This window comes from Melanostigma gelatinosum (genome assembly GCF_949748355.1).
Source record: "Melanostigma gelatinosum genome assembly, chromosome: 4".
In the NCBI taxonomy this organism is placed as follows: Eukaryota; Metazoa; Chordata; class Actinopteri; order Perciformes; family Zoarcidae; genus Melanostigma; species Melanostigma gelatinosum.
This window is the reverse complement of record NC_136637.1, coordinates 27,827,788-27,855,754: the sequence shown is the minus strand read 5'-3', so window position 1 is coordinate 27,855,754 and position 27,967 is coordinate 27,827,788. Positions and strand designations below refer to the sequence as shown.

The window sequence follows — 27,967 nt, the reverse complement described above, 5'->3', positions numbered from 1 at the left end:
AATAATACTATTACAAGCTAATGTACGTTTTGTTGGGGTATTTCGTCAAGAATCCACATTTTTTGGTAATATTTTGGGAATATTGTCTGAAAGAAATGAAGCCGACTCTGCAGAATAAATCCCGTCAGGACACTTTCCTCGACGTTCACAGTGGCCCTCCGTCATCCAACTCAAAAAATAAATAAAGGATGGAACTGATTGTCAGTATTTAAATAGTCTTCAACCTTGTGATGAAACAGTGATACACTACACACTCACATCTACCCCCCCGATAAACAGTCACACACACTCTCCAACTGACCAATGAGCGGGAGACCAACGTGTGGAGTAAAAAAGGGCAAAGTGTTTATTGGTTCTCAGTCTTCACACCAGGCAGCGCATCACTCAGCTATGAGGTCACAGCGCTCGCCACAGTCATGATAGACACACACACACACACACACACGCACGCACGCACGCACGCACACACACAGAGCCAGGTCGTCGCCCTCGGTAACCGGTGAATGATGCTCGTCCAGATTCACATTGATTTTTCACAAAAATCAGAAGACAAAAACGCACTGAAAGCTTTTCCTCTGGTCGAAACCTTCACCTCAACTGTTAAACAATTATTTCATGACCATTAAAAAAAAGAATGAAATCAGAAGGCAGCTTCACTCTAAACAGTTAATACAGGGCGAGCTGTGCATTTAGACAGTGGGGTCAATTTAAAGGAAACAGCATGAACGCTCACCACAGAAAACAAGAGATTTTTCAAACATCAAGTTTCTTTGTAACAACCCAAAATAATGTTAAACGAGAACAGTCTGACATTTGAACCTTCCGCTCTCATCCCAAAATAGATGATCACGGGTCAATCCAAGAAATGAGTCGGCCAAATCCACAAAACATCCCCAAAAAACAAGAAACATGTGTTTCCATTTTGACCACACACTGTACAGAAATTATGACAACAAAAAGAAAAGTGTGTAAACTCAGGTTACAGAGGGAAAACCTCACAAAAAGCACTCACCATGATCTGGGTAATTATCGATGGGCAACATCGTTAAATCCAAATTGATTCAAATAAACCTTCCAAGACCGAGAAAGGTCTGCTCGAGTTTAAACAAGAAGGGAAATGTGACTGGGACGCCGTTTGTTTACATCCCAGCTCCTTCGGTTTACAATCCTTTCTTTTGAGACAGCATTAATTCTCGTTTAAAGGCACAGTTCATACCAAAATAAAGAAACAAACAACATTTTTTCTCTTACCTATAGTGCCATTTAGCCATCTAGATTGTTTTGGTGAGAGTTGCTGAGTGTTGGATGCATCGGCCTGTATGTTGGAGAGAAGGTCGATATCTCCAACACGTGGCAACTTACACCAAAACGATCTGGAATGATAAATAACACAACAGGAAAGAGGTAAAATATGTACATTTGGGACGAACTGTCCCTTTAAGCGCACCTAAATGTCGATATATTGCAAATGACAGCAGGTTAAGCTCCACCAAACGTCGATGCACGGAGGTAAACAGCCTCTAAACTCCCCCACCACCCACCCAAACTCTGTCTCTCGCCCATTTCATTCAGACCCTCTTTGTCCCCCCCCCCGGTCCACCGATGACTCAAACACCAGCGATGATCAGCCTCCAGGGGGCTTCAGCTCTGGGATTGTGTGGCTTCAAAACAGTCTCTGCTCTCGTTGTGCAGTGAAGAAAAAAAGCCTCAGTGGACACAGACGAGCACCAGTTTCCACTTCCTTATCTTCCCGCGGTGTCCCTCCTTTCTTCACACAAGCCAGCGTGGCGTTGTGGCGCGAGTCGGCCTCTGTGCAGCTTGAATTAAAACGTGTTTAGAAAAATAACAACGAAGTGTGCACAGGCGCATGAATGCATCCACATGCCCGTCTTTGGCTTCCTCATTCGCTCGTCCACAGGTTCATCCGCTACCATCTCTCCTTTAGTCAAAACACAAAGGACTGAATGTCTCTTTCGTCTCAGTTTGTTGTTCGTTTGACCTAAAAAGCTGAACAGTTGACTTGGACTGTTGAGGGCAGTTTAAATGCAAAACACTGACTGAAGCACATCAGAGAGGATCTGTTTCCACCCATCAGCACCCTGGAACTAGCTGAGCTCAAAACACCCCGTCGGCATCTGCATACTGTAATACTAAAGGTGTCTGCAGTACATGTGGAGCATCGAAGGGATTGTGGCGGCAAACGATTGTGTAGACGTACAATGTAAACGGCTGATAAATATCACTGGGCGAAAAAGCTTCCCATCATTGTCACCTCCATCATCCATCTTGCTCACAACGAAGAAACAAAAACAGCAATTTGTGGCACCGCGAAACATCTGCAGCGATTCCACATCTGCACCGATTCCACCGCGGCGCTGCTCGCTGAAGAAAACACGGCGACGTTACATCACTTGGCACTAATTATAACCACGGTGCTCATTCCAAATCAGATGGAAGGGTCTAAAATCAAGCCGGGTCCTGGTTGATTGAATAAGGGCCAAAAAAAAAAAAAACACATAAAAGATTCAACACAACTTCTCCAAAAGGAGAGAAAAACACACAACAAATGTAACATTCAAATGTAACGGACAGAACTACACAGACGTGTGATCGTTTACTACATGGTAATACTGTGAAATGCACCTTCCCTCCCCCCCAAGAAGGAAAAAGAAACAACACAAAACATAAAGAAGATATAAAGTAGACTCTGCATGGCTCCAGGTAGCTTTGAATGTCCAGACCAGAGGCTCTGACCACATCAAGCAACAAGAAGAAATCAAATCATGGATTGAGAGCTCTCGTCGCTCTCTTCTCTTGGACTCTTTCACAGTTTCAAGTCTTTTAGTGTTTAGTGTGTGTGTGAGAGAGAGAGTGTGTGAAACAGAGCGTCGGACCGACAGAGAACAGACACTGGAGGGAAAACAAAAACGGGTGCAAAAAAATAGAAGGATGAACTCTCGTCTACCCAACCGTGAACACGTCTCAGCTTAGACTCTGGGATGATCGTACCTTTGTGGATTTGCCCTCCCACCTCAACCCCTCCTCACGTTACACAAACAACTACGTACGTTCAGAACACTTAGCGAGTATATGAGGGGGAAAAAAGAGAGGAATAAAAACTAGACACATTCAGGAAGTGTTTCAGCTGGAATCCGTTGCGAATCAGAGCACTTACGGTAACCTTTACGCCGACGCGATCAAATATGCGTGAGTGAGCGTAGTTCATCTAAATAAGCCTGTGACTCCAAGCCCAACACATGTGAATGAGGAAGTAAAAAAAACGTTTTTTTAAACGGGTTAGTCCGATGTGAGGGTGCGTGAAGTGAGTCGATTAAAAGACAGAAATCTTGTGTTTGAGCATAGTGGAGGACACAAAAAAATAGTTAACCCCCCCTTTAAAAAAACAACACAAAAACAGAGCAGAGGATTGTTTCTGTCCAATGGAGGACAGTCTGTCTGTGAGGGAGGAGAGGAGTCCAACGGTGTCATCGAAGTCCTGGACAGTAAAAACAAAAAGATGCTGAGAGCGAATGGGAGACAAGAGCAGTGGTGCAGGTCCTTGTTCAGTAGTCAGCACGCCCAAAACAGTCACTTCCACACAGTCACTTCCACACAGTCACTTCCACACAGTCACTTCCACACACACACAGTTAAGGCAGTGGTGGCAGGTGAGGCTGCAGTGGGGCCGGGGCAAGAATCAGAGAATCGGCGGTCAGGGCTCATGGCAGTGAAAGCTCCCACTACTGATACAACACTCCTCCTCATCCTCCTCCTCCTCCTCCTCCTCGTCGTCATCTGTTCTCTCATCATCATCCATCCCTCCCTCTCTCTCTCTTTGCTCAGTCACACTCCTCAGCGTCGGTCACTCGAATGACATCAGATTGGCTGGCACCTGGGGGAGACAGAGTGTGTGTGGGTGAGGTGAGTGGTCAATAAGGTTGAAGAAGTTTCATTTAAAATGACTCATCGTGGTCCTTTCTTTGTACTATTCATAAGTTACATCGATTTAACCTGTGGCCCGTGTGATTCCAACACTGAAACGGTTCATCTGCTGCTGAAATGTATAAATAACCAAAGACTGGCAGGAAAAGTGTTGCTTTACCTTCATTATCTGTCATTTCAAACTCGACTGGAAACATTTAGTTTTTGCTTTTTAAAAGTGTCTTAACCGATCTCATTACAATGTTTGCACAGTTTTATATTCATAAATGTAAGTTAAACATGTGTGTGTGTCTGAGAGTGTACAGTGTGTGAGTGAGTGTGTCTGTGAGTGCACAGTGTGTGAGTGAGTGCACAGTGTGTGAGTGAGTGTGTCTGTGAGTGCACAGTGTGTGAGTGAGTGTGTCTGTGAGTGCACAGTGTGTGAGTGAGTGTGTCTGTGAGTGCACAGTGTGTGAGTGAGTAAGTGTGTGTGAATGAGTTAGTGAGAGCGTGCGTGCGTGATGCAGCTCCGTACCTGTTGCCTGTTGCTCTGACAGGCAGCGCTCAGATGTTTGAACCACAGCAGAGCGTTCATTCGGTTCCCTGCTTGGTACTTGTAGGTGTTACCTAGGCAACGGCGACAGATAAGCGTGAGAAGCCGAAGCCTCTCGTTTCCACCTGCTCTAAAAAAACACTCACTGGAAAGATGGCAGACACAGTCACAGTGGAAGAGTTCAGGACTGAGGCAACAGGGTTCTGTGTGTGTGTGTGTGTGTGTGTGTGTGTGTCTCACCCTGCTCGGAGTCAGTCAGCAAGAGGACGTCGGGATGCTCGGGATCGTCGGCCATTATGGCCATCAGACCCACCACACACACGCTCTTACTGGACATGGACTTGAACTGGGCAGAAGGACAAGAGGAAACAAGTTTAATTCTCTTTCTCGTGACGACTCTGTTCCGTCTAAATGCTACTTAAGAAGAAGAAGAATCGTTAACACAGGCTGTGTGTGTGTGTGTGTGTGTGTGTGTGTGTGCGCAGAGCCTGCATGTGCTTTCCACAAGGTTCTCATTAGCCGGTGAGTGACACAGGACTGCAGTGATGTCATTGGTCTCATTATTCAATGAGTGCTACCATCTGTCTGTCCCTTTACTGCGTCACACTTCGTCCAGTCTCCCCCCCCACGAGCACACGCACACACACACATACACACACACACACACACACACAGAGAGAATCACTGCATCTCACGTCCACTCAGTCACTGTTTTCTTCCAGTTCTTTCTTCCCTCCTCTGAGCTCCTGTATAGTTTCAGTAAATGTTCCTGTCAAAGTGATGAAGTCCAAACACACACACACACACTTGTTTTTAAATGATGCCAAAACTACATGAAAAATCTGTAATTTGCATTTTTTTTCCCATGATTTCCATTTCCTGTGCATACCGACTATAAAAATAAAACAAACACAAGAAGAATCAATAAGTGCGTTGCCCTGAGTTCACTCTGTAATGAAGCTTTCTCAGTGAGTAAGTAATGGCCGTCACGTGTCCTCTCCTTGTTAAACAGTGTTTGGGGCTATTCCGTGTATTTACTCTGATTTCTATCAACAGCTGCGGTTCACATGGAAGAAATCGGAGACTGCAGTTATGGGTCATCAGTTGTTGTCCTCGCCTGCCGAAAATAAACCAACCTCTGAAATCTCTATCATCTGCTGCAGAAAGAGTCAGAGGACGGCGACTTACATGTTTCCTCTCGGTGGCCTTCAGGGACTTGGCAGGGTAGTAGTAGAGCTGTGTTCCGCAAAGAGCGACCCAGTATTTGGTCCATGACGCCACCTGGAGACACAAAGGTGAAATCAACTCCACTTCAGCCTGATTGAGTCAACGAGATGCCTCGGTGCGGTCCTCGTGTGCCATCAGACTGATATTATTATGCGTCTGGTTCTGTGCTGCATCGCTGACGAACAGAGCTTTGACTGGGACAGATAAAGAGACCGGATTAGAAAAGGCAGAGCCGGGGAGACGGATCACAGGGGAGAACGCGGTGTGGTTTGGGGGGGAACTTAAAGCCCTCGCCTGTCTGTGCTTCGTTGGATGACCGGAGAATAATTTTGCAACATTTGCATCTCGTTCCATAAACACTGAAAGCTGTGGAGCCGAAAGGCCCAGACACACCAAACCGACATCAAAGAACTGCTGGCGCCAGTGTCTCGGCCAAAAAAGCTGCACTTGAACACAGCGCTGAGAGTACAGCCAACGGCCCACTAGCACGTACGTCCTGCACCCGCATGAGAGGAAATATCTCCACACCAGCAGGTGGCGGTAGTCTGTATTGGTCATACAAGACGGGACACTTACGTCGCTGTGAAAATGACCAGATGAGAGGAAAATGAAAAATGAGAAGAGCTTCTCTGCGCGTGGCCTCTTCTCTTCAGCCGCTTGCTGGCTTTCCTCAATTCGGTTTCTCTTCTCGTGCACCGATTTGCTTAAACTGAAACTGCCAATCAGAGTGATTTCTCTCACCGACGGACTCAACATGCTGAATTGGCTAAAGGCCTCCGACACGGGTCCACTAGGGCCAATCGTAAGGCCAATAAAGCTCAGGTAAAAAACCCTCTGTGTGTCAGGGCCTCTATGTGAGGAAAATAAAGAAAGGTTGAAGCATGTAAACGGAAACAAAAGGGACAAAGTCAACCTGCTAATTAATAGCACCAGGCAGATTTCTCCTGATTGTAAATGGGGTTTTTTCCAGATTGGGAACATTTTTTAAAACCTTGTTACATCATCAAAGAAGCTCATAAATCTCCCGCACTACCTACGACAGTCTCAAGAGCTCAAGTTTTGTTTCCAGTCAAAACAGAATAGGATAATAATAAGGGGGGGGGGGAATGAGGAACTGCCAGAAACAGAGATGTTCTGCAAGTTAAGGAGTCCCTGAGGCCTTCAGACAGTAAGTAGATAGGTACAGGTGTATGAACACGAGGATGGATATATATGTGTGTGTGTGTGTGTGTGTGTGTGCACGTGATCTCACTGTTGGTTTCTTGCCCTCCTTGAGCACAGTCTTCCTCCTCAACACCCCCTGCACTGTGACCGCTCCGGGATACAAGTGAACCGCGAGCTCCTCTGACTCCGCTGAGCTACAACAGGACAGAGAAAAAACATGACGAGCTGTAAACGCAACCACACACGCAAGAAAAATGCATGTTCTCAAGCACGCCAGATCAAAATCAAGAGATGAACCAGTAGTAAAAAAAAAAAGGCAGACGCAATCTGCAAAGCCACCTTAAACTCTGCTCCGTTAAAAGTACTTTTCTTTTTTTTTTATCTATTTCCGTCTTCCTTTTACAGGACTGAATTTCACAGACATAAATCTGAACACTGGTATCGGCAGAGGGAAGAGCAGCGGTGCACAAGGTGGTGTGCAGATTGTGTCTGTCTGGAGGATCAGAGCAGGAAGCCCAGTGCAGGAGCCCAGTGAAGCCTGGTGGAAAGAGGGAGAGAGAGAGACAGAGAGACAGAGCGACAGAGACAGAGACAGAGAGAGAGAGAGCGACAGAGAGAGAGACACAGAGGGAGAGAAAGATCGCTCTTTATCAGCAAACCGGACGCTTTTATATGCAGCGTCCCTGAGAACTGGCTTCAGTGACCCTGAAGAGTCTGTTCCTCTCTACCTCAGGAATGAGGACGCAACCGCTTGTTTCCAGCAACACATGAATCTCGATGTGACTGTGGAAACTTTTCTTTTTTTTGCCCCAAGCTGTGAAAATATCTTGGAAATGTATCACAAGAAGAAGTCCAGGTTGACCTGTGTGTGTGTGTGTGTGTGTGTGTGTGTGTGTGTGTGTGTGTGTGAGGCAGACGTGCAAGAAGTTTAAGAAAAGCAAAAGGTGGATAATAGACTGATGGTACGCAGCAGAAGATGAAGAATCATGAACCCAGACAGATCATTTGCCCGTCACCTGATTTCACCAACACACACACACACACACACGTTTCCCACCACCAGCGTATCCCAGCACTACACACACTCTAAGCACCAGCACACAGCGGCCCCCCTTTGCAAGGGACTGAGGGGCTGTGAAGTGAGGACAAGAGAGGGTTCGGTTCAGCTCAGGTTGGTTCCGGTCGGGATGCGTGTACCTGCTGGACCTCAGGACTCCTCTGTAGGGGATGCGGGCCACGCGGGTCACTGGGCCCAAAGAGTGATAGAACCGAGTCCTGTTCAGAGTAGGATAAGACAGGATAGAATAGGGGGGGGGGGGCACGGGACACTGTTAAGGCTGTGAGGGTGCTTTATTTCTGGTTGGCTGGATGAAGGGAGCAGTCGTTTGGTTAGAGGAGTTATAGATGAATGCGTGTACAGGGTTATTCCAACAGTTTGAAGAAAATGGTGCATTTCCAGGCCAGTTGATTGTTGAACTGGTGAGTGAGGCTACGGACACTTGTGTGCACAGAGGGAGAACTGGTTAGGAGGGGTTTCAATGTCACGCTCTGTGAATTTCAGGCTGCAGAGGCATCTGTGAGCAGCGGCGGAGGCGTGGCGCTCTGGCTGCAAGGCGGAAAGCAGGGCGGGGCGCGGCATTCGTGCGCGAGTTTTAATGGCCGATCATTTTCGCACAGCCGTGTCTTGAGGCCAGAGCTTTGAAAATGATACAATCACATCGGGGACGGGGGGGATTTTATGATCTTACACGTGGATGTGATGGAAAGAAAACAAACGCTGCAGACACGGACGTAGCGAGCTTACCTCTCAAACGCTGGCCAGGACACCTCTTCGCTGAGCTCAGAGCCCTCGCTGCTCCCTGGGGACGGATACCAACCGTTTACACACTCATTGAAGATACTAACTGTGCATTATGGTGACAAGTATACACGTGTGAGTCTTACCAAGTGAAATACCACTAGACAGCGTTGAGCTCTCTGCATGTCTCCTGGTGGGACTGTGGCTCTCCATCACGCTGTCGTCCAGCAGGTGCCGAGAACCAGCATTGGGGAACGTGGCACTTTTAAACTCCACCGTGTTCATCTTATGGATAAAACTACGTGGACACAGAAGGAAAAATAAAGAGGTAAAGATTTCTGCTTCACGACTGTAGATGCTTTGATGCATAGAAAATACGGTCCATCTGCAGTACCTCATTGTAATACAAACTGAAAAAAAAAGCGAACTGACTTGTAGCCCAGGCTGTGGCACTTCCTGTGTCCGTAGGGCAGCAGGTTCCTGGGGGAGGGCGGTGTGGCCGGGACTTTGGTTCCTTCGGCTGCTATCGAACATTTACGGCCGCAGAGAGGAGACGCTGCCGCGTCCTGGCCTGCAGGCGAGAGAGGGGAGGGAACATGAGACGGTGTTAAAATATGGGCGTAGTCTCCGGGACGTCACCCAGAGGTTTCTGGAGAGCGGCTCCGGGTGGTCGCCATCTTGGTGGTGCCAACTCTGCCTAATTCCCGGAAAATACCCAAAAATGGGCAAAGGGTGGATCGTCAGTGGAGCTGAGGCGGGCTACGAGGAAGACTGCAAGCGACCTGAGACGGCACCCACCTGTCACTCAAAGTAGCCACGCCCGTATTTATGCACAACTTAAAGCCGCAATATAATTTGAATGGGGTCATTATGTAAAAAAAAGTTCAGCCCCTGTAAAGTCATCATGAACAGGGGAATTAGCTGTAGAGACCCACATCTCTGCTGTAACGTTGGGCATTTTCACATGGAGATCAACGGGAATTGATTCGCTTTGGACTCAGGCTCAAGTGGTCAATTTGAAGAATTTGGATTTTTCAGCACTGGAGGTTGCCGCTTGGGAAAGATGGATGAACGAATAGCCCAGGAAGAGGAGAGGGGAAACGATGATGAACAGGTTTAATACGACACTTACCACCCAACGTACCCACAAGATCATCTTTGGAGGCGTTTGCTCGTGGTGTGCTGGTGCCTGGCTCAATCTTCTGTGACAACCTAAATAAAAAACATTGATCAATGCATCAGGTTGCGTTAATCTTCTGAGAAGTCATAAAAAAAAATGATGGGGATAGAATATTTTTGGGGAAGAAAGAAACGCCTAAAACCTATTTTTGATCTTCCTGCGACGTCTAAGTTCGGTTTCTTACTTGTAATTGTCGTCCTCCACAAACTTCTGCAGCTCCTCGATGTACCGGACTGAGTTGAGATACTTCTGCACGTGAGGCAACACGAGTACATCTGAAAGACAAACACGTCATCTAAAACTAACCATATATCACGGCTGGGAAGGAGTAGGAACTATTTTCTTTCCACCAAACTACACCCGCAAACCGTATCACCACGCAGCTATACTCAATAACGCTAGCTTACTTAGCACCTCTGAGCTAGCTAATGTTACAGCTCAGTCGAAGAGGACGCCATTGTTGTTTACATGTACACTTCCCTCTGCGCGGTGATACAAGGTGGTAGGTGTAGTTTGGTAGAAAGAAAGTAGTTCCTACATGAAACCGCTCACAACAAGGTCTGTGGATTATGTTGTGCAACAGTGTCTTGATTTCTGGACAGAGACATTGCCGTTGAGTTTTATTTTGCTGCTTTGAGCGCCACAAGCCGAGTGCCATCTAGTTCCATCATATGAGAGAGACATCTCTACGGCAGATATCTCCAAAACCTGGCAAATCACACAAAAACAATCGGATAAAAAGCACTTCGGTAAGAGGACAGACTGACTGTTGAACGCAGATCTTGAAGAAGAATTGATGAACGCTAAAGAGCCTCTTTCATTGCGTCTCCATGGACACAGAAAATGAAGGGGCCAGGCTTTGATGCAGTTCCCTCGCAGCCTTTACAGAGACTCCCTCCTCCTTTGTTCTATTTCTTTGTTCTTCCACATGGACGTAATCAGACCTCAGAGTACAGTGAAAACGTGTAATGACATTCGTGAGCTGACTTCCTCACACATGTGAAAAGCGGGAGTTGGTTTGTTGAAATTCTCATCACATGCTAATGAATGTAATGCTCTAATAAAGTAGAATGACCGCCTCACGGTTTTATGCATCTGCCAACCAGTCATGTTGCATCACGTGGTCATTTTATCCTGTGAAGACATTTGTGTAAAATAGTCATAATTAACATACGAATTCTTGAGTTACGGAAAAAAAAAGACCAAATTCTAAATCAGTTCCAGTGTGAGTGGCCGTTTGTGCCAAATTTGAGAACATTTTCTCGGGGCGTTCCTGAGATATCTGGTTTACGAGAATGGACCAGATGGACGGACGGCCAACGCAAAAACAAAATGCCTCGGGCCACGGCTATAGCTGGCAGAGAGGCATGTGTCAGGACTGGAATTTGGGCATAAATAACGTATTGGCTACCTTCTTACACGCACTCTGCCATCATCGGAGTCTTCTACATGCTGCTAGCTTGACAGCTGTGAGTACTGACAACAGCCATGTTTTGTTGTTCATAATCATCCTGATCATTTTGGCGGAGTAGCTTTGGAGGGAGGCCTGAAAATATGTGCCGTGAGTGTTGCTGACTTGGCAACTTTCTTTTTCGGTTGGCTGACGTTTAAATCGAGCGTACTCTTGCTGAAGCTTAAACCCGAGTCCTCTAGTCTTTTCTCGTTGTGTTGCTCGAGCTTCCATTGAAAATGACTCGCAGCTTAACTCACCGTAGGTACAGGATCTCTGCAGGTCCGATATGATTCTGAGCATGTTGTTCATCAGGTTCGATCGCTGTTCGTTCTCCAGGATGCTGCCCGTGGAGGGATAGGCCGAGTCGATATAGGTCAGATCGGACAGGTACATCCCTGAAATAAAGCAGAAAAAGACGCCAAATGTTACATCAAACCGGGAGAAACACGTTCTTCCGCTCATCCTCGATTGAGTCGGGAGCCGAATGAGGACGGTGTCCATCTGTCGGAGGCGTTTCTACCGGCGGGGTAATCGGGTATTTTCATGCCCGAACACGGAAAGCTCATCTCATTAGAAAGCAAACACGAGGCTGGACATCGCAAACAGGGCCAGTTTTGTTGGTGCGTGACGCAAGCTGCAGCTGTGGATTTCTCGGTGTGAAGACCAGCTGGTGATCACAGACTGCTGGTTTGATATGAAGGAGATGGGAATAAGAACCCTGCACAGACAACCATCTGACTGGAATCAGAGACGGAGAGGCGGTGAGCGGGAGAAGCAGTTGGCTGTACGACAGGAAGTGAGAGATGAGGAGGAAGAGGGAGATCCGGAAGGCTTAACCACTGTAGCTGCTCTTTTGAGAGCACGTCGGGCATGACAGCAGTTAGTCATGCACAAATCCATACCTGGAACACACACACACACACACACACACACACACACACACGCTCTTAGAGGACCTGTGGTTTAGAGTACACGGACACTGTGTGTGTGTTTACATGTGGCAAAACTTGTATTAAAAGAATAAAAAGCTCCGGGTAAGAAAGAGGAAATGTGCTCACAAATGATGGAGAAAACGTCACCCGCCATCTGCTGAACTCAAACACATTTAAGTAAACGACAGCGCCGATAAAGGACCAGATGAGCTCAGACTTCACCCAGAGTGAGGATTTTGCTCCCCCCCCCTTCTCCTTCATATCTGATCTCACATACCCAGCTGAAGCTCAACAGGAAGCTGCTCAGAAGCCTCAGCAGCATTACAATCGGCTCTTCCCTCTGCTGAAGGTGCCACCAGTGCAGTCTGGAAAAGAGAGTTGTCATCAGGCCAGACTCAACGCTCATCTTGCTGGACAGTTTTTACCAAAAGTTTTAACCACAAATACATAAAATGCCCTTTTTCCTGTACGTAACTGTCTGTTCAACATTTTGTTGATGCACGGACTTCAGTTTTTACACAACTGAATGAAATGTTTTGTCTTTGTTCCATTGTATGGATGAAATCGACGTGCATTTGACATTTAAATTTGCTGCCTTCTTGGCCAGATCGCTATTTTCTCAATGGATTTGATCTGCTTAAATGAAGGTTTAATGAATTAAGAAGGAGAAAGGAGAATGCCCCCCAAAAAAGAGGGGGTTCAAAGCAGTTCATGCCTGTGCCCCAGACTTCAAGCTGGTCTCGTTTCCTTTCACTCAACTCACTTCGTGTCCTGTATTAAAACTAAGACGCTCATTGTTGAGGATGAGGAACTTAATGAGGCCGCTCTGTTATTCTCTTTTTCTGTCTTTTTTTTTCCATAAGGAGTGACATCAGAGGTAGGCTGGGCCACTCCAAAAAAACAGAGAAGAAAAAGAAAAAAAAAGGCAATCTCAAACTCTCTCCCCCCCCCCCCTTCTCCTCCCCTCTCGTCCTCCTTCCCCTCCCTCTACCTCTCCCAGTCTCCCCCATCCTTTGTGAAAAACTCAAGGCATCGGTCGTCAGACATCACACAACAGTCATCGTCTGTTGAAGTGGCCGGCTGTTGCACCATGCCCGAGCCCGGGCCCCAGGACAGCTGAGTCCACAGAGAGGAGACCGTCGTTTTGGGGAAGTAGGGTCCTCGTTCAGAAAAAGACTTTACTTCCTGTGATTTTTCCACCAGCGGGACAGAAGTGGAGGGCAGAGCAGCTCAGAAGACGGGGACAACGAGACAGAGAGATGAGTCCTGAGCACTGCAGCTCGGTGAAGACCCGACACCACACACACACGTGAAACTATAACCGAAGGGAACACACCCCCACTACTGGTAACACACACAACGAAAGGTAAATGTTGCCCGAGTTCATTCTGTTTCCAACTTTGTTTTTGCAGTGTGTGCAATGTGTGTGTGTGTGTGTGTGTGGGCAGCTGTGAGAGCTGTGGCTGAGAGGTTAGGACGTTTGGTGACTGGAGGCTCCGGCTGCAGACAGAAACATTTAGCAATGCTCCTTTGGCTTTGCTCTGGAATCTGAGGCCTGACATACACTATGTAGAGCATCATGCATGTGCATGCAACACATGTAAATGAGACCGGGTCAGGGGTGTTAAGGGGGGGTGTAGGGTGCTATTTGTCTGGGGAAAAAAAAATACAGGAATGAATTCCGGTGCTTGTTGATTTTGGCATTTTCATTGTGAAGAGGGTCAACTTTAAAAAATGCCTTAAATACAGAAAGGTTGGCGTTGGTGCCTTTGTGTTTTATTTATGATGCAAGAAGGAGAAACACCTCAACTATTAACATTTAGCTAAAATCCACAGTATGCCCGACCTGAAGAGAAACAGAAAGCGAAATAGAGAAAGAAAAGTCACATTCCAGCAGAACACCAGAGGGAGGCTGATCTGATCGGATGGGGAGATTTGGGCTTTGGAGCCAGGCTTGTTTATTTTTTCTCGGCTTCCTAATACAGCACCATCTGAGCCTGGCCACTAACGGGGTTAAAAGTTTACTTTCCCTTTGACAGATTTGTGGGGAAAAAAAAAGAAAAGAAAAGAGGATGATAGAATATAATCCAACCACATCCTCCATCAGATGCACTCCAGGGACAGTCGCGACCTTTCCCTGATAGCAGGAAAAAGAAGCTTTGAACACTAATGGCATCAATCTGGTGCGCTTCCATATCGCCGACTCACAATTATCTTCAAATGTTTTCACTTACGTTCCGGCCGGTTGGTGGGATCTGTGGAAAATACTGTGTTCGCTGCAAAGCCACATCTGTGAATGCTGTAAACGACCACAAAGAGAGAGAGAGAGAGCGAGAGGACACTATAACGCACACACGTATGAGAACATGCACGACTCTGAGCTTCAAAAAGCTTGAGGGGAAAAAAAGGCCAAAAATGGCAAAAGGCTAAGAAAACATTTCATGAGTAGAGCAATAAATCACGAGATCAATACCTCCAATAACTCAGCTTGGAAAAGAAAAAAAAGAGAAGGAGGGAGCAGCTGCCTGAGAAACACCCAGAACATTCTGTGCCGGCAGTGCTTGGCCCTCGGGTTCACCTGCATGGGGGGGGGGGGGGGTGTCATTACAACCAATCCACACGTAACCTAACCGGTCTGTTCACCCGAAGCCCAGGACTGTAAATCACAGAGCAGGAAAGACTTCAAACAGAAAGTCTGTTGCAGGACAAGCCAGTACATCGCGGTCAGGTCGTGCTTGTACGATAGACTGTCAGAGCTCGTTACCCGCCGCCCCGTCTCTCACACACACACACACACACACACACACACACACACACACACACACACACACACACACACACACACACACACACACACACACCATGTTGTAACGCAGCGGGGCATCGATAGCTCAGCCAGCACCGGCCCACTTTTAGTTTTTCTTAGGGGAGATGGGCATGCGGCCAATCGTGTCACTATGTGACCCGAGGCTGTGTGTGTGTGTGTGTGTGTGTGTGTTGAGGGGCAGGTTGTGTGTGTGTGTGTGTTGAGGGGCAGGTTGTGTGTGTGTGTTGAGGGGCAGGTTGTGTGTGTGTGTGTTGAGGGGCAGGTTGTGTGTGTGTGTTGAGGGGCAGGTTGTGTGTGTGTGTGTTGAGGGGCAGGTTGTGTGTGTTGGTAAGAGGATTAGAGAGAGTTTAGACAAAGTATGACAGATAAGAACTCTGGATACCTCGGATATGAGAACGACGTGTTTGTGCATTCATGTGCTGTGCAAAAAAAAACCACAAAGGCCGATTGATTGCAGGGGTTTGTGGAGCGGTTGTGTGTGGCTGGGGAGGGGGGGAGGGAGAGAGGAAGGGTGGGGCGGCTCCCTAATCCCACATATAGACCTCTGACCCCCCCCAAAATTCAGCCCACATGTTTAGAGTTTCCCTCCAGAAGAAGGAAAACAGATGGGGGACCCGGGGCCTCGGGGCTCCCTGCTCAGTAATACAGCATCCTGAAGATGAACTCCTCCTTATAAATAAAAAGCTACCAACTAGCAGGAGAACCCATTTGGCTTCCTGGTAGACCCTTATATACATTTTCCATCTGGAACAAGTTCAGAAAGTTCAACCAAGAATCCAACACAAAAAAGGTTGTGAAAGGTTCTTCAGAGGACCTTCTGTGCAATGATCTCACCCAGAACCCTCTCTGGATGTTGAAAGGAGCTTACAAGAACCTTCCCAAGTAGTTCTCCCAAGAAGCCTTTGACATTCCAAGAGTTCCCTCTAGATTGTACAGAACCCTTTTATATACACCGATGCTTTCAACAAGCCTTGAGGAACTCTTTCTAAGGGGTCTTTGGGTGAAAAGGGTTGGTAATGGAATCTGAGAAGGAACCCTTGAAACCCCCGTTCTATAAAAAGGGGTTCTCCAGCAGCTAGTGGTTCTGGGTAGGTAACCAGCCCGTCGGGTTGTGTTCTAACCACAAGCTGATGTCTGTCTAAGTAGAAACACTCAATCTAACTTCTCCGTTTTTCCACCTCGTCCTTCATTCATTTGTATTATTCTAGCGATTGGCTCATGTCTTAATTACTAACTCGTGTTATAAATGCGGAGAAAATCTTATTCTAGCTCTTTGGATCTGCCTTGATTTCCCTTTTAATATTTCCAACATGTAGTTTTTAATAAAACAACTCCATTAATGCCGTACCCCGATGCGTTTCCTGCTCCACTGTGGTTGAAGTATTCTGTGAGCTTTCTACATTTTCGTGAATGAGGCTTTTACGAGTTCTTCCTCGTCTCCAGTGCCGTTTTTAGTGTAGTGTGTTTATTGATGGCTTCATAATGTCAGTACTTTTACTGCCTCATGCTGCGCTCACATCTCCAGCCCACATCCTCGATGACCTCACGTAGCCGTTTCTTTAGCTCATTTTAATTCCATCCTTTCTTCCTTTACTGGTCAGACAGTTGCTCAGCGGTCGGCTCTTCTTCCGTCTCCCACTCGTGGCCGTGTGACCCATCGCGTCGGCAAGCACAGACGAACGAGTCGACTTGCGTCTTTGAGGGACCGAGCGAACGAGGTGGTCGTGTAACTCGTAAACGGTGGCTGGTGACATCATGTGTGGATGAGATGCTGGGAGGAGGTCTCGGCCTCTGGCTGTGTACCAACAGCAGAGCTGGCTGAGCTCCACGTCGTCATGTAACGCAGCGCTGCCGTATGTTTGTCTCTCTCTCTCTTCCCTCTGACCAGTGATGATGGGTTGTGTGTTTTGGGGCATATTGGACTTGTCGTGGGAAAGTCTGAGGACCAGATGGGGGAGCGAGGCGAAGCCGGGGGATTTTAGAGGCTGAGAAATACATCGACAAAAATATAAATCTATTTCTGTCCTGCTTTTTTGAACTGCGAACCATCAGAACTGGTAAATCACCACGAGACCAGGAGTTCAGAAACCCACACAGCGTCCTAAACTATCAAAAGACGCTTCTGGCAGGACGACAGCCGGCATCTGAACTTTACTCTCATGGGCTCTCGTTCGTGCTCCTCATCAGATATGTGCATGAGAAGTCCTGTGCTCTCCAAATGTACCAGCACATCATTACGACGGATTCTCCCGGCTTGTGTTCACTTCGTGTGAGCGTGAAGCCTCAGGAAAGATAAACTGATTATCTGACTTCCTGCGAGTCCTTCGTCTAAGACGTTATATATTTGGAGATGTCACGATAACGTTTTTCCTTCCGGGAAACAGATTCTGAACTCACGTACCGGTCGACACCAAGTACCGATGTGACGTCAGCGCGTTAAAAACATCAATTTGTTGATTTTATCATTATCTTTAAACGGCTGTATTCAATGAAGGGTGTGATATGATCGCTGTATCAGAGGCATTTATGATACAGGTATTGGTATCTCTCGATAGATAGATATAATATACATAGATACATATATATACACATATATACGTATATATATACACACACACACACACACGTGTATATGTACGTATGCGGGCCCACACACGTGTAAATAAACTGCCAGTTTATTAGGTACACCTAGCTACAACTAAGTCAGTTCTGCAACAAATCCTGCCTTCATGAAGGTTATGATCGTTTTTGTTGAAACTCTTTCAGATAAACTTTTGTAAGTATAATAAATACTGTATGGCAATGACATACAGCCCAAACCTGCACTCAGCCAATTTTCCATGAAAGCAGTTTATACTAATTGTTTATCAGTCGGTTTATTAAGCGGTTTGTTTTGGCTCGGATGACAAAATGATGCATGCGCTCTACAGACAGAGTAACCCGAGGACACCAGTGAGGCGTGCGGCTGTCTTTCTGTGCCAACAACCAGCGTATTTTATGCCGTTTAACCAACGAGAACAGCAGCAACGTAAGCAGCCGTCTAGCTTAACGAGTTCTCTGGTGATTTCCTCCCCGACGACAGGCAGAAGAGGAGCAGAGCTGATCACTATTAATGGTCAACGTCTAAACAGTAAAAGCAATGTAAACGAAAGCCAGTGCCCTCGCTATACACACACCTCAAGACGGAGTGTGTGTGTGTGTGTGTGTGGGGGGGGGGGGGGGCCTTTATCGAGGTGCGCTACAGATGAACCCTGCTTGTCCTCAAACAATAACAGCCATGAAAATAAATTAAACCACAGCCCAGACAGGCACAGAGAGAGACGGACAGCGAGGGGGGAAATGCGTCTCCTGACTATTAATAACTATTAGCAGGGTGAGGACCCAGCAGAGCTCATACTGTTGCCAGAATATAAGACAGGCGGAGTTAAATTGGCTGCTGCAACTCCTGTCGTTCACATGGATGTAATGGAACACCAGCTTGTCTGTAGGGCTGAGCCAACGAGACATTTTATAAATCCTACTCATATTAGGGAGAAAATTACTTTCAATTTCTCTTCTTCGCTGCGCTGCTTACAGCCGAGGGCTTTCATACACATCTGCAATCTGTTGCTGAAGTGATTTAGCTGTAACCGAAAGACCCGGAGAGGAAAGAGGAGAAGGAATACAAAACAGAGAAGGCAAAGAAAAGGGAAAGTATTCAAAAAATTGGAAGGAAGGGAAAGTGAGGAGGAGGAGGAGGAGGAGGAGGAGGAGGAGAGGGTTAAACAGAGAGGAATGTAATTAAATGGAAAGAAACAGGCAGAGAGAAGAGTGCAGATTTGTCAAGATTAAAAAAGGGAATGAGAGTATTTCACGAGAGATATGTTAGTTATGGTCATGATACCTGGCCAGGAAGGGAAAGGGGGCCAGAGCCCACTTTCTATCATTATTAGTCTTATCCATCTTAATCCACTGCTGTTAAATCTTTGCTCTTTGTTTCACTCCTTGTCTCCATCTCTGTAGTATCTGTATACAAAGCTCAGTGCTCCTCCAGGTTCTGATTGTTAGGAACATTTCTCTGACACACCTCACAATGCATTCCCAGCTGAATAACAGGAAACACTGCTCATGCTAGACAAGGCACACTACTCCAGACATGCAGTACTAGAACACGTGGGCTTAAGGAAAACTACACGGCGAATGGAAATTAAATGGTACATGCGCTGAACTTCATAACAAATGCATACATACATACATACATACAGGACCAGCGAAATAGTTCCATTGTGAGCTAAAACCAGAAGTGCTGGGACGATATGCTGACATCTACTCTATATGCATTACGTTTCACTCCCAGAGGTGAGCACTTTGTTTTCTTCCTGGTCTCCAAGCACTTCAGCAGAGTTTAGTTTCTGCTCGTTGGGGTAGAACAAAAAAAGAAGCTGCACTGCATGTTCTGAGGGAACGCTGTAAACCTTGTACCTTCAAAAACACACCGGTGACCTTTCCACGTTCCCTGGAATGTCTTTGATATGTTGTGGTTCCATGAACGAGACTAGGCCCCTCGTACCCAGAACCACCACCCAAGAGAAAATCTGACTCCAGAAGACAGGAAAGAAAGGGAAGGAGAATGGGGGGGGAAAAAGAAGAAAGATATGAGAAATGAAGGAGGCGACAGCTGATGGATGATCTGTAATGTAATGTGAGCTGTTCATGCTAAGGGGGCATGTGGACGATGCCAAATATGGAGACTTTATGGCGCTCCCAGCAAGAGTAGAAAGCCAGTCATAGCGACACTGCTGACGCTGCTGTTGAAGTCATTAGCGGTTGTTCCAAGTAACAGAATTCCCAGAATTCCTGAAGAACCACAATGGCGTCACATAGGAGAGACACGGGGCCCCGGGCTTCAGGGTGGAGGTAGGACTTAATGATGTGGCATTAAGTAAAGAGTGGTGGAGCGGCTTAGGAGGGCGAAACCGCATCGACCTTCCACAGGACCAGGCCAGGGTGTTAAATGGAGCAGTGCGTGCGTCTGTGTAAGTGTTTGTGCATTGATGAGAAACTGAACCAGAATCAGCAGGAGTAAGAAGGAGGCGACCCCGCGGATTAGAAAGGGCAGAAGACAACTCGTCTCACACAGTTTCCCTCACTTTCGTCTCTCACCCCTGTAGAGGCGGCCTGTTTGTGAAATCTTTCAAGCGAAACACAAGTACCACCTCCTACTGAACGTACGGAGCCACGTGGAGCAGCGGGCGCTCAGGGGTGAGCACATTTAACCGGTCTCACCGGAAGCTGCATCGGAATTAAGGGTCAGCATGCTGTAGTGGGAGGGCGGCACTGTGCTCGCACGGGACAGTGGGGTCAGATCTCTGAGCAGGAAGGGAGGTCTTGAACCCTCTTAGAGACCCTTTAACCAAATACTAAGAACACAAATCAGGAGCCAAGAGTTCCTTAAGTGTTCTGACTTGCATATCCGTTGCATCCAGACGTGTGAAGATAATCTTGCACCAGCAACACTGTCCGTGTTGCTGGAAAGAAGATGCAGAGAGGTAGAAAAACCATAACAAAAGCAGTGAAGAGTGTATTTCATATGGTGTCGAATTGCATTGAAACAATAAGCAAATTATATCAAAAGACTATTCTCATCCTGAGATTGATTCTAGTGTTGTTTGAAAGTCTTAATGATCTACATTAGCCTGTGTCAGAACAAATGTACGATATACGTCCCAGACACAAAAGCTGAACTAGGTACCTTGAAAAAAAAGCCCATTCAGGTACATACTACGCAAGACAAGAGGGTGGAAATATATGAAAAAATAATCTGCATCCCCAAAGTAAAGAAGATGAAGAAAGACTCAGGAAAGGTACCACAGATAAAGCATAGCCAGCAGCCACATGGCAGACCTCTTTAACAGAAGGGAAACCAACAGGACCTCAGCAGGGGAACCAGCTGAGACAGAAAGCAGACCTCGTCCTGTGGCCTGAACAGCAAATGTCTTTCAATCTTTCCACACAAACGACTCTTAGTGAACACTTTCCGAAACAATTACTGATTGCCTGTGAATATTTGAAAAGGTGTGAAATAGATTTCCAGATAGCTCCTCTGCTCTGGGACAGCATACAATCAATCAACACCTCCGCGGTTAACATTCCTTCAGAGTCCAAAGTCTCACGATCTTGTGTTCTTGCAGGGAGGCCTGGGGGGACTTGGAGGGAGCACCAGCAGCTGTCCATCGATCCACCCAACCAGCCGACAGCAATGCAGGGGCTGACGTGGAGCCTGTGCGCCCTGCTGTGCCTCTCCCTCTGGGAGGAAAGTCACTGCAGGAGCTCCAGGGAATCCCGGAGGACCAAAGGGCTGTCTCTCATCAGGAGTAAAAGAGCCCCCATCGACCCCGATGACAGAAAGTGTTCCTACACCTTCCTGGTACCAGAACAGAAAATCATAGGTTCGAAGGATAACTTATTTTTGGAACACAGTTTCAGATGTTTATCGTATGGTCGTCTTCATTTAAGTATCCTCTGCTTTTCTCACATTGAAATAGCCTCTTGGTAACGTAAGTAATTCACATCTGTCATCAGGTCCAATCTGTGCAAGCACCACAGGCCCAGAGCCAGACAAGGACAGAGTGACCCGTATAGACATCGCAGATGTGCGGGAGGTGCTCAACAAACAGCGGCGTGAGATCGAGACGCTGCAGCTGGTGGTGGATGTGGATGGCAACTTGGTGACCGAGATGAAGCTGCTGCGGAAAGAGAGCAGGAACATGAACTCCAGGGTGACCCAACTCTACATGCAGCTGCTGCATGAGATCATCAGGAAGAGAGACAACTCGCTGGAGCTGGCCCAGCTGGAGAACCGCGTCCTCAACGTGACCTCGGAGATGATGCGACAGGCTTCAAGGTACAAGGAGCTGGCGGCCCGGTTTTCCACAATGGCCGGGGTGGTCAACAACCAGTCCGTTCTCATCTCGGCACTGGAGGAGCAGTGTCTGAGGACAGTGGGACGCGGTGAGCTGCCCGTAGTTCCCCCGCTGGTGCAGGTGGTACCGGAGCATCTACCAGTTAACAATCGCTTCACCAACGAGATACAGAGGGACCATAACAACCGGGTCTTTGCCAGAGGATCGCGCATGGATTCCCCTACTGCAAGCCCATTTGGGATCAACCCTCCACCACCACAGGGAACACTTACCACCGATGGTATGTACCAATTTTAAAGTGGCAGGCGATGATGAAGAAATAAGTGACCGGTCATTTAGGTAATTGTACTTTAGCGTTTGTGTGTGCAAATAATTGGGAAAATTGCTAAGGACTGCAATTAACAACGTAATTTCTCGCTACAGTTGGTTTTGCTGAGGCACAGCGGGTTGATTCTTGGCACGGCAACGAGGCAGTGAAATCATACATTCCTATGATTCCCACTTGGCCGTCTGTATTGGCAGCACGGCTCTGAGCATATGCACCAAATTAGGAGGAGGTGGATTACGCCTCTTTGAACAGCAATAAAAAAAGACTTTAGAGAACGGGGATATATATCCACTGCAAGGCTTGAGTGAGACTTACATTAAGTCTATGGAAGACGTAAAGGCAAACACAAGAGCACACATCTGATGGTAGTCCATCCAGTCTCTGGCCGCTAGACTAAGCTATCAAATCAAGTAAGTGAGGCTACTTTGCACGTTTGTCACGGAGATTGACGGATTCTGAAATCTGAGATCATCTCCAATATGGAACCAATTTGCAAAGTTAAAATGCTACTTGGAATTGACGCGGTTGTATTTTGACTGGCGAATAGACTGTGGAGGGGAATGTTGACAGAGGGGAATCAAATGTTTGAATACCGACAGAGGAGTTCCTTCGTAGGGTGACATAATATAAAGCGCTGCTTAAATCCAACACTGTGAAGTCTCCAGATAAAGCCATCAAATCAATATGCCAGACTATATAAAATACTTCTTATGGCATTATTAATACAACATCAGCTTTCTGTTCCTGCCATGCCATTACAAAGAGGATTTATCTTTTGTAGTATTTCAACAATACTGTTACTAGTATTGGCAAGAATCTGGTGATAGGATACATGTCATGATACAGGGGGTTGGGATTCAACATATTGCAATTTTTTAAATCTATACTGAGGGAAAACTGTCGGAGCATAAAGAACACACCACCATAAACGGAAAATCTGAGTAAAATGTTTACTTTTTAATGCAGTCAGAACAGATGCATTTATCACAGTCAGAGTGTTGACGCAATGCCGTTCAAGTGTATCTTTAGCAATTTAATAGCCAATTATAGCTCATCAGAACTGAGAGCTCCTATGTAATACTCCTGCAGCGCCACAGGCCTCAGCCACATCATGGATGCCATGGTAAGCATTAATCTGCTGCTCACACAAACTGAGAGCTTTGTTTCAGCCTTGGACAAAAAAACAACAAAAAAAAACAGGCTCTGGCAATCTGGACACCCTTGATTTATCTACAACCAAGCGAAATAACGGAAAGGGATGGATCGCTTTTGCTTTGGTGGCCGACACATCATCCTTCACCGGTTCATTTTCAGGAAAAGAAAAACAAATCCCCCCGAAATATTTCCACCTCTTGTCTCCATAAAACACACCACCGAATCCCCAGTGACAACACTGGGTACTTCTTCTTTGTGATGAGATTTAGTATACATGGATGAATGTAGGCAGACGGTCAACCGAAATACAAGTCACCAAGTACCGCTAATAGGTTCTCTTCCACGTAGGTTCCCTACTACTGTAAATACACATTGCCTGACCACAGTTTGGTCTCGCCGAGCCCTTTTTAAACTACTATGACTTGTTGACCGACATTATTTTTAAACTCAACCTCTGTTTAAAGAAACTAACAAAGTGTCAGAGAACCCCCTCACTGACAGGTCTGATGAAGACGTATCATTACTAGAAAAATACAAACTTGTGCTGGAGAGTTTTAGGCATCTGTGCTGGGGCAATACACTGGGTCCCTATGTGCTCCTACATTCAGCTGAGAAAACCATCGTCCACGGGCCTTTAGGCCCCGGAGGCCCGCGTACAATGCCGGTGTTCATACATATTCACACAGGGGGAAACAGAGGAAATATGCTGGGTTTAGGTTCAGCTGCATCAGCTTTGGGTGCAGCGCTGCCACACGGCTTTATTTCAAAGGCTACATCCAGGCGAATATTCAGTTAACAATACAAGTGTGCACATGAAGGTTTGTGTTACTTTGTAAAGTTTGGATGGTTGGAGCAAAAGGAGCAATTTTCCAAAGAATGTGGCGCATTGGTACATCCACTCGGACCCGACTCTCGCTCCCCTTCTCTCTTTGTCTGCCGTCTAGAGCGCCTGGATTGATGATGATGACTTTTGCATATGCGATAAAAAAAAAAGAAGCCATCTTGGTCAATTGAAGGCGTAGCATTGTATATTTGTTCAGGGGGATAAAACTGACTATAATTTAGGAAATGGATGGTTTTAGTACAAATTAAGAGGCTGTAACAGAATATATGGATACAGCGTCGACAAGGCCATTAAGTTATATGGTCATTTCTAGCTTTTTACTGGCCGGTATAAATCATTTCAACATGTTTCCCCAAGGGCTAAACGTCAACTACCAAACAACATAATACTGAGAAAACGGTGGAACATTAAGAATATTCTCGACATACGGATTGTGGAAAATGGGAATATGCATTTCTTTACAAATCAGACCAAACATACAGTATTTTTGTCTTCCTCTGTTCTTTCCGCCTACAGGTCCCTTCAAAGACTGCTACCAGGTGCGACAGGCCGGCCACACCACCAGTGGGATGTACCTGCTTAAGACCAATGTCAGTGATCGGTTGATCCAAGCCTGGTGTGAACACGGCCTCGACAACGGAGGATGGACCGTGTTGCAAAGGAGGCGAGACGGCTCGGTTAACTTCTTCCGGAACTGGGAGAACTACAAGGTAAGCTGAGGGGACAATTAGGGGGTCCCAACATTTTCATCTGATTCTTTTGCGGGAAAAATAAAAAAAAACATCTCAAAGCGTGACGGAGAACTGTGTTCACAGCTGTTCCCTTCCTAATTCCAGTCTCAGCGGTTCATTTTGGGTCCGCTAAGCAAGCACTTGCTCCATCAATGTAAACAGCTTAGCGGTGGATTTCCTCACACCGAAATCACAGCCAAGAGCTGGGGCCGGGGAACATGCAAATCTACGCAATCAGAGCGCCGCGGTAGGCTGAGAGGGAAATACAGCTCAACCCCACTGGAGAAGATCCGTTTTTTCTCCCCTCATGAGTCAGCCGTGTGATTGAGATGTGATCCAGGATCTAGCTGAGCAAGAACAGAAAATAAATGACACTGATACACCGCTGAAAAACAATGTCTGGTCTCAGTTTTCTCTGCAACAAAAACTAAATAAAAAGAAATATGGCATGGGTAAGAGTTTTCCTCTCGGTCGTAAGATTATATTAGGAAATCAAATACATGCTGTTTGGATCAGGAACAGACATGCGTCTCTGCAGCTCTGCGTTCGATTCAAATATCCATCAAACTGCAGCCAAATCACCATCGACTGCCATTCAACTAATTCCCCGAAAGTGAGAAACCCCAGTTTGAAGCCGTAACACATCATCTCAACGGGAAGCAGATTTGATTTGATTGCCGGCACCAGACTCCTTAAAGTCAGCACTCTGATAGGAAGTCGCGTTAACCTCGCTCCGCTTTACTGTTTGTGTTTCTTGGACACCGATTGGAGTCCAGTGACCACCGAATAAAAAGAGATCCGTTCTTCCTGCAGTTGGCTCGCGCAGTGTCGGCTAACTCAATTTAATACTGCTCTTTGTCGGCCAAGCGCTGCATCGCGATGACATTTTTAACACGAACCACAACCTTGAACATGTGGCGCTTTGTCCCCCTACAGAGAGGCTTTGGGAACATAGATGGTGAACACTGGCTCGGGCTGGACAACATTTACAACCTGGGGAAACAGGGCGACTACAAGCTGATGATAGAGCTGGAGGACTGGACGGGGAAGAAGGTGTACGCCGAGTACAGCAGCTTCCACCTGGAGTCGGAGAGCGAGGGTTACCGGCTGAGGCTCGGCACCTACCAGGGAAACGCCGGGGACTCGTTCAGCAGCCACAACGGCAAACAGTTCACCACGCTCGACCGGGACAAGGACGCATTTTCTGGTGAGGGGGGCGATGAGTTTTTGAGTTCTAATAATTCCAATATCTGAATATTCTTAAGAATTAAGAGTTTGTTGCTCTTTGAAAGGGTGCGAAAGGGTATATTCTTGGCATAAAAGAGTCTGAAACTTGTTTTATATCATCCAACAAGAGTCATCTCAACAGGCCTCGCAGTATAGCAGCACAACCGGCGGTGAGCTCCTTTGTCCGTCCATCACACTTACGATGTCGTGTCCCTCTCTTGTAGGTAATTGCGCCCACTTCCATAAGGGCGGCTGGTGGTACAATGCGTGTGGCCAGACCAACCTGAACGGCGTGTGGTACAGCGGGGGAGTTTACCGCAGCAAATTCCAGGACGGAATCTTCTGGGCGGAGTACGGAGGAGGTTTCTACTCCCTCAAGTCAGCCCGCCTCATGATCCGACCGATCGACTGAACCCTCGGACTGCGGCTCCCATCAGATGCACCTCAAGTTTCCCTCCTTATCTTTATCGACCCATAAAACTAAGACTGCAAAAGGCAGAACCAGGACTTCCCCCGCCATCGTGCAACAGTGCCTTGCAAAAAAACACGAGGAGGAAGAGGGGGGTGGCAGGTGTTCATGGCCAGACAATAAGGACTCCAGCAGTCTGCGTGGCTCGCTCCCAGGTTGACTTTGAGAGGAAGACCGATGCCATCGCCCTCCTGAAGCGAGAGCTCTCCTCTACCCGTCAGTCTGGAAAGTAACGGCCCAACAAGCTCCCTGGGACCATCAAGTATTACTCGCACGTGTCCTATTTTACTCACTCTTGTATGTAATAAAAAGGGAAATGGTCATTTACTAAAGACACGAGATTTCTTCAGAGCAGCTAACGGTGACTTTTTGAAAGTAGTGTCGCCCATAACCAATGAGTATTTGATGGATGTACTGGGATGTTTAACCAAAGCATGGAAAATGTAAAGTTGTGTTGCCGGTTAGAGTCCCCGACAGTCAAGCGGTTAGAGGGCCGGACTTGCCAAACCTACCGTCTTACTCCTTTCTGGGGTTTGTCAGGACTTTTGGGAGGATTCCTCGGACCCTCGCAGAAAATGAACTGGTGCAACAACGTGCTTGTCCAATGTGCATATGGCTGAGCTGGCTTTGGTATGTAAATATCGTTGGCTGTGTTTGTAAAAGGTAATTTAAGGTGTGATTCTACTCAGGCCAAACGTTCACAATGTTGTCACTCTGCCATTCTTTGTTATTTATCAGTGTATTTATAGTAAATATAGTCATGGCCATTTTATATCGAGCCCTGTAACAATACAATTCTTAATGTGTTTTTCGTTTCCCCCCCCATGTAGAGATACACTTGAACTAAGGCACACACACACACACACACACACACACACACTCACTCACACACTCACACACGCACACAGACATGACTGGATGTTGAGAATATGAGACACGCTCTGCCAATTTTCATCAAATTAAATTCTTTTGGAAACATTGAATGGTCTTTTACTCGTCACTCAGCTTCATGTCAATGAACAGCATGAAAGTTTCAAAATGATTTCCAGCGTGAATGGAAAACTTGCCGTATGTAAAACATGAGCGAAAAAGGGAAGCAGAGGCTGGATAGAAATATGTCAAAGTCAGCTGTGCAGAAGCAGGTTGGACGATATCAAGGTAAGGACAGAAGTAGATAACTGATGCTGCTATAAAAACATTTTGATGAACACTTAAGAAGCGGAGAGACCGTAAGATTGATGACAGGGCAAGACGGG

The 27,967-nt window shown here is 46.7% G+C and overlaps 2 protein-coding genes across 3 annotated transcripts in view; one reads left to right on the top strand and one right to left on the bottom strand.

Moving 5' to 3' along the window:
* Positions 1-323: 323 nt before the first annotated feature.
* The window catches only part of ralgps2 (Ral GEF with PH domain and SH3 binding motif 2), a 60,717-nt gene continuing 33,073 nt past the window's right edge, over positions 324-27,967 (bottom strand). Inside the window, exons 10-21 of one of the 2 annotated variants that reach the window (XM_079267170.1) lie at positions 11,554-11,691; positions 10,028-10,118; positions 9,796-9,875; positions 9,096-9,234; positions 8,810-8,961; positions 8,670-8,724; positions 8,063-8,140; positions 6,954-7,059; positions 5,663-5,755; positions 4,715-4,820; positions 4,457-4,548; positions 324-3,892 (exon numbers count right to left, since the gene is read on the bottom strand). In XM_079267170.1, coding sequence (XP_079123296.1) covers positions 3,863-3,892; positions 4,457-4,548; positions 4,715-4,820; positions 5,663-5,755; positions 6,954-7,059; positions 8,063-8,140; positions 8,670-8,724; positions 8,810-8,961; positions 9,096-9,234; positions 9,796-9,875; positions 10,028-10,118; positions 11,554-11,691 — 1,160 coding nt within the window. In that variant the 3' untranslated portion in view covers positions 324-3,862. The remainder of the gene's footprint in view (positions 3,893-4,456; positions 4,549-4,714; positions 4,821-5,662; positions 5,756-6,953; positions 7,060-8,062; positions 8,141-8,669; positions 8,725-8,809; positions 8,962-9,095; positions 9,235-9,795; positions 9,876-10,027; positions 10,119-11,553; positions 11,692-27,967) is intronic. The other variant, XM_079267171.1, reaches the window with a different exon arrangement.
* Positions 13,296-27,694, top strand: angptl1a (angiopoietin-like 1a). The gene is made up of 6 exons (XM_079266834.1): positions 13,296-13,594; positions 21,226-21,483; positions 21,617-22,237; positions 24,801-24,994; positions 25,952-26,222; positions 26,467-27,694. The coding sequence occupies exons 2-6, from the start codon at positions 21,294-21,296 to the stop codon at positions 26,652-26,654; spliced, it is 1,464 nt and encodes a 487-aa protein (XP_079122960.1). The 5' UTR covers positions 13,296-13,594; positions 21,226-21,293; the 3' UTR covers positions 26,655-27,694.